The sequence below is a fragment of the Grampus griseus genome, assembly GCF_964374135.1.
Source record: "Grampus griseus genome assembly, chromosome: 6".
Classification (NCBI taxonomy): Eukaryota; Metazoa; Chordata; class Mammalia; order Artiodactyla; family Delphinidae; genus Grampus; species Grampus griseus.
In genome coordinates, this window is record NC_139000.1 from 21,989,201 (window position 1) to 21,996,197 (window position 6,997).

General features: G+C 41.9%; 1 protein-coding gene across 1 annotated transcript; it reads left to right on the forward strand.

The window, feature by feature from the left end:
* Positions 1-5,393: 5,393 nt before the first annotated feature.
* OR2K2 (olfactory receptor family 2 subfamily K member 2) lies at positions 5,394-6,295 on the forward strand (the record flags this gene model as incomplete). The annotated part of the gene is given in 4 exon segments (XM_082656870.1): positions 5,394-5,427; positions 5,430-5,719; positions 5,722-5,897; positions 5,899-6,295. Coding segments are annotated over 4 exon segments (897 nt in total).
* Positions 6,296-6,997: the final 702 nt, after the last annotated feature.

Below are 6,997 nucleotides of genomic sequence, written 5' to 3' on the forward strand. Positions count from 1 at the left end.
ACTCAGTCCCAGTGCCCAGGGACCCGGCTGTGCGAACGCGCGTAGGGCTGCACCTGTGTCATCATGTACCCGGTGGGGAAGGTGATGCAAACTGCGATCCGGCCGCTAGGGAGCCTGTGGGGACCAGGAACCCGCTCCTGAGAACCCCGCCGCCCCGCCTCTGCGGACTTTGCTGCGTCTGAGCCGCTGGGAGGCCTAGCCGGTCCCCACGCTCCACCTCCGTTTTCCTGGCGAGGCACGGCGGGGTGACACACAGGTCAAGCCCCTCCGGAGTGAACTTGTAAAAACATTTATGATTAGGCATTTAGGTGCCCCAAATATAAAAATATTGTGGAGATTCTTGCAGCCATTGATAATTCAGTGACTAAAAAAGTTTAATATTTCTGTAAGAAAAATACCTTAGTAAAAAAAATATTAAAAATTTTTTTATTTTATTGAAGTATAGTTGACTTACAATGTGTTAATTTCTGCTGTACAGGAAAGTGATTCAGATATATATATATATATATATATTCTTTTTCGTATTTATTTCCATTTTGGTTTATTGCAGGATATTGAATATAGTTCCCTGTGCTCTACAGTAGGACCTTGTTGTTTATCCAGTTTATATAATAATAGTTTGCATCTGCTGATCTGAAACTCCCAATCCATCCCTCCCCCACCCTCCTTCCCCTTGGCAACCACAAGTTCGTTCTCTGTGTCTGTGAGTGTGTTTCTGTTTCATAGATAAGTTCATTTGTGTCATATTTTAGATTCCACATGTAAGTGATATATGGTATTTGTCTTTCTCTTTGTGACTTACTTCACTTAGTATGATAATTTCTAGGCCCATCCATGTTGCTGAAAATGGTATTATTTCCTTCTTTTTTATGGCTGAGTAGTATTGCATGGTATATATGTACCACATCTTCTTTATCCATTCATCTGTCAGTGGACATTTAGGTTGTTTACATGAATTGGCTATTGTGAATTGCGCTGCTATGAATATAGGGGTACATGTATCTTTCTGAATTACAGTTTTGTTGCGCTATATGCCCAGGAATGGGATTGCTGAATCATATGGCAACTCTATTTTTAGTTAGAAAACATATTTTTTAATGAACTATTTAAGGATTAGTTGGAGGATAAGTCGCCCCTTTAATAACAAATACTTCAGTATTTAACAACAAGAACATTCTCTTACATAACCACAGTGCAGTTATGAAGATCAAGAAATTTAACTTAGGGACTTCCCTGGTGGTCCAGTGGTAAACAATCCGCCTTACAATGCAGAGGATGCGGGTTCAATCCCTGGTCAGGGAACTAAGATCGCACATGCCGCGGGGCAGCTAAGCACACGTGCCACAACTACTGAGCTCGTGTGCCTCAAGGAGAGAGCCCACGTTCCACAAACTACAGAGCCCATGCGCTCTGGAGCCCACACGCCACAGCTGGAGAGAGAAAACCCGCATGCCACAACTAGAGAGAAGGCCGCACGCCACAACAAAAGATCCTGCATGCCTCAGTGAAGATCCTGCATGCCACAACTAAGACCCAACATAGCCAAAAATAAATTAAATAAATAAATAAATCTTAAAAAAAATTTTAACTCAAAAAAAATAAAAAGAAAAAAGAAATTTAACTCTGATACCATACTGTTATCTAATTCACAGCCCATATACCAATTTTGTCCATTGTCCTAATAACGTCCTTTAGAGCTGAATTTTTCCTGTTCTAATATTCAATGCTGGGTCATGCGTTGCCTTTAGCTGTCATGTCTCTTCAGTCTCCTGGAATATTTCCTTAGCCCTTTTGTTTTTCTGTTTCTCGACCTTGACATTTTTGAAAAGTATAGGCTGGTTATTTTGCAGAGTATCCCTCAATTTAATTTTGTCTGGTTTTCCCTCATGATTAGGTTCAGGTTATGTGTTTTTGAGAGGAATCCCACAGAAGTGATACTGTGTCCTCAGTGGAGGCATGTGGAGTCAATATGTCCCATTATTGGTGATGTTAAGGTGGCTCTCTGCTGTAAAGATATTATCATCTTGTTTTTGAAATTCATAAGTAGTTTGTGGTGAGATACTTTGACATTATGTAAATATCCTGTCTCATCCAGCTTTTACCTATGCAACTATGATATTTACATCTACCTACTGTAATATTTTACCTATGATAATCTATTACTATAACAACTTGAACCTTGATTGATGATTTTCTGACTATGTCATTCTTCTATGTTTATATTTTGGCATCCTACTGTAAGGCAGACCCCTCCTTTCCCCTCCCCTCCCCTCCCTCTCTTCCTCCCTCCCTTCCTTCCTTCTAAAAGAATTCATGCATTCTTATTTCAGTCTATGGACTATAATCCATTTTTACCATTAATTATTTTGATGCTCGAAATTATCTGTCCCAGACCTGGCCAATGGGAGCTTCATCAAGTGGGCTCCTATCGCCTTTTGAAATATCCCAGTTGTTCTTTGCATACTTCCTTATGTTCTAGTGCAATAAGGTACTCCCAGCTAATCTTGTCCTGTTCCTGCTCTAGCCTTGGCATCAGCCATTTCTCTAAGGAGCTACGATATGTTTCCTATTAGTTGAGAATTGCATTCATTTAGAAACCAAGGTGTGGGTGGAGGTGTTCCGTTGCTTAAACGCCCTCTCAATATGTGTAATTGAATAAAAGTTCTGATCACTTGTTGGGACAAGTGACTTAACGAGTAAACTTTCTTCCTTTAATCTCTGAAAACTAGAGAGCGGTTTCACAAATGAAAAAAATACATGTCTTAGAATTCTAAGGATACCTTTTCTCTATATACTGTTAAGTATTCTACACTGTAATCTTTCAAGAAAAAATCTTGATATAGCTAGCTTGGACAGGGAGGAGTAGAAGACTCTGTTTTTATGAGTTCTTTGAAATTATTTTGGGGGAACTGTGGTTCACTCTGTCTCAATTTTTAAAAGTTTGATATAATTGGATCTTTGGGACATTATCCCTGAAGGAGCTGCAGTTTCAAACCTGTGCGTATTATAGCTGCTGAACTGTTAATTGTTCAGGGAGAGCAGGTGTTTCCCCCAAACAACAGATGATTTAAATTTACATAGTATTTCAGTTGTTATACTTTGGTATTTTTAGTTACTGAGGTAACAGTCAATACTTTTTTTTTTTTTTTTTTTTTTGCGGTACGCAGGCCTCTCACTGCTGTGGCCTCTCCCGTTGCGGAGCACAGGCTCCGGACGCGCAGGCTCAGCGGCCATGGCTCACGGGCCCAGCCGCTCCGCGGTATGTGGGATCCTCCCGGACCGGGGCACAAACCCGTGTCCCCTGCATCGGCAGGCGGACTCCCAACCACTGCGCCACCAGGGAAGCCCAACAGTCAATATTTTTGAAAAAAACGAATTGCATTGTTGACTTTCACGTAATATGTTTAACATTTTTAACATGGATGCATTCATTCTTTCTTGCACATAGCTAACTTTATGAAATATATCATAAACAATATTTTAATTGGAATTTGTGACAGGGAATTGAATTTTTCTTGGCTACTATTTCTAAACAGTGGAAAATATCAAGGTGCAGGCAACGGGGCTGATTTTTCATTCTAAAAAAATTGTGGGAGTGTCCTGTGAAGAGCTTCAGCACACGTCCCAAGCTAAGGTGTCGGCTCAGCCGTTTCACGAGGAACTCTGGTCTGAAGGGCAGGGGGCAAGGCTTCTGCACGGGGCCCGCTATGAGCAAGTGAAACAGACTAAGCACAAAGGGAAAAAAGGTGATGGGCTAGGCTTGAAGTCAGACTGCCAGATTTATGTCCTTTCCAGAAGAAGTGTGGATCCTCTAGCAACAAGAGGTGTGAAGAGAGAGGAACTTAAGGATGGCGGAGGAGTGAGACGTGGAGATCACCTTCCTCCCCACAAATATATCAAAAATGCATTTACATGTAGAACAACTCCTACAGAGCACCTAGTGAACACTGTCAGAAGACCTCAGACTTCCCAAAAGCTGTGTGGCTGACAGGATCTTGGTGCTCCGGCTGGCTGTCAGGCTTGAGCCTCTGAGGTGGGAGAGCTGAGTTCAGGACATTGGACCACCAGAGACCTCCCGGCCCCACGTAATATCAATCAGTGAGAGCTCTCCCAGATATCTCCATCTCATCGCTAAGACCCAGCTCCACTCAATGACCAGCAAGCTCCAGTGCTGGACACCCTATGCCAAACAACTAGCAAGACAGTAACACAATAATAGTAGGTGACTTTTTTTTTTTTTTTTTTTTGTGGTACACGGGCCTCTCACTGTTGTGGCCTCTCCCGTTGCGGAGCACAGGCTCCAGACGCGCAGGTTCAGCGGCCATGGCTCACGGGCCCAGCCGCTCCGCGGCATGTGGGATCTTCCCGGACCGGGGCACGAACCCGTGTCCCCTACATCGGCAGGCGGACTCTCAACCACTGCACCACCAGGGAAGCCCTAAGATAATTTTTAAAGGGAGTTTAATTTCTGCGTTTTCTGGATCTTCATGAGTTTTAATGTATAATAAGGGTATTGCCTGGGTATAATTTTTAGAACTATTTACATACTCACAAAGGTATGGGTCCCAATAATGAATGAAACTGTACAGGGGATGTAATAGTGTTTAAATGAGGTGGGTTATTTGACATGACTTGTAAACTGGCTCTTACATAGCATCAGAATGGGTATCTACAATGCTTCAAACAATGTCATCATTTTTGAAACAAGTGTGTGAACCTCTAAGCTGTTAGCTGGAAAGGACAGAGTTCATTTAGACTCAGAACTTCATAGGTGTTAGTATAAAACTCATTTATTTCTTCCTTACAACATTCCTCCTCTTCTTCCACTGAAGATCATTACTGGTTTTTATTTTTACAAATGTGCTTTCTTTTCCTCATTTATTTGACTTTTTCTAATTAGTGCTCAATAGCTTATTCAATGTTATTTCATATTTTTTCATTACTCAGTACTTTCAAATCTTTACTGAAAACCTGCTGTGTGCCAAGCAAAGGATTACGAGCTGAGATTCAAATATTAAATTTGTTTATTCTTGTTTTCAAATTCACTCTTTTCTAAATTTTGTTTTGAAAGAAGGGCAAAGAAAACTGAAGAGACTTCTAATCTAGTGATTCTGCTTTTCAGACCCAACACCAAACTGGCTGAGCTCTAGTTGGTTTGTCTGTAAGTCGCTGACCCACCGCTGAGGGACACAGGCCAAACCTGTTTCCCCTCCTCTTAGATTGATAGATACATTGTCCTGTGATTTCTTATGGTAAAATTGTGCTTATAATAGCGAAAATAAGTTCGAAAGTGTTTTCTTAACTCAGTGAACATTATACTTTATCCCTCTCTTTGTGTCCTCAGATGAAATGAATAGAATAATATTAGAATAACTACAGGTAAAAGGAAGCAAATGCAAGGCGAAAATCTCACCAGTTGGAGGTTTTTTTCCTGGAAGGTTTTTCTAGATACCCAAAGTTAGAGATTGTTCTCTTCGTCTTCAGCCTTGTAATGTGTCTGATAACCCTCTTGGGCAACAGCACTCTTATTTTAATCACTGTCCTAGATTCATGCCTTCAAACTCCCATGTACTTGTTCCTTGGAAATCTCTCTTTCATGGATATTTGTTACACATCTGCTTCTGTTCCCACTTTGCTGGTGAACTTGCTGTCATCCCAGAAAACCATCATCTTTTCTGGGTGTGCTGTACAGATGTATCTGTCCCTTGCTCTGGGCTCCAGGAGCAATGCCTGCTCCTGGCTGTGATGGCATATGACCATTACGTGGCCATTTGCAAGCCGCTGAGATACCCCATCATCATGAACAGGCAGGTGTGTGTGCAGATGGCCACTGTCTCCTGGGTGATGGGCTCTCTGATAGCCCTGCTGGAAACCAGCTTCGCCCTGCAGATACCCCTCTGGGAATTTCATCCATCACTTCAAGTGTGAAATTCTGGCAGTGCTGAAGCTAGCTTGCACAAGGTCATTGGTCATGGACACGATCATGCTGGTGGTCAGCGTGCTCCTTCTGCCCGTTCCAATGCTCTTAATTTGCATCTCTTATGTCGTCATCCTTTCCACTATTCTGAGAATCAGCTTAGCAGAGGGAAGAAACAAAGCTCTTTCTACCTGGGGTGCTCACTCAACTGTGGTGTTCTTGTATTATGGGGCTTCACTCTCCATGTACCTAAAGCCTTCTTCGTCAGGCTCACAAGAAATAGATAAAATCATCTCGTTGCTTTATGGAGTTCTTACCCCTACGCTGAACCCCATAACTTACAGTTTATGTGCTGTGAAAAAGTGCTGGGCCAAATAGACTTGCAACAAATACAGGAAAATCTCTGACTGGGGGCCTGTGGTTTCACCAGGGGTATGCTCCTGGCAGAAATCACCAGAGAGATTCAAGACAATATACTCACCCTTAGAACACTGACTTGAACTTGAGTTCTTTCATCTTACAGCTGTGAGATAGGTGTATACAGAGTGATTGTGTGGGCGATAATAGGCTCCAATTTGCATTTAGTAGTAATTTCTGTCTTTTCTGTCTTATGCTTGTGAGAAGTTTGGGGCTATAGGGTCATCACACATTTGCTCCAGAAGGAAACTTGTATGAATTTAGAGTCAGTGAATGTTGGTGCAGAAGAAACTTGTCTATCATTTCTGCCTTAAATCCTTTCCAGAATGAGGTGAGAGCATAAAGAAACAAAGAAACAATAGACATTGGCCTTGGTTACTTAAGCGAGAAAACAGAATCAGTGAAACAGAATCAATGAAAAATGAAAAGACTTGCTCAACATCACAGCTGTAGGACCAGAACTGCGACCCTTATCCTTTGGACTTCTTTGCCAGAGCTTGTTCTACACACTGAGTGGCTCCCTAATTACCCTTCCTCATTCAAAACTCCTCATTAAAACTCTTGACTCCCTGAATAAGGCAGCAATGCCTACTTGATTTGCTCAGCTGTCAACCTTGCTTTTCTAAGCACCTAGATACTTGCACAAATTGTATGCATTTCTAT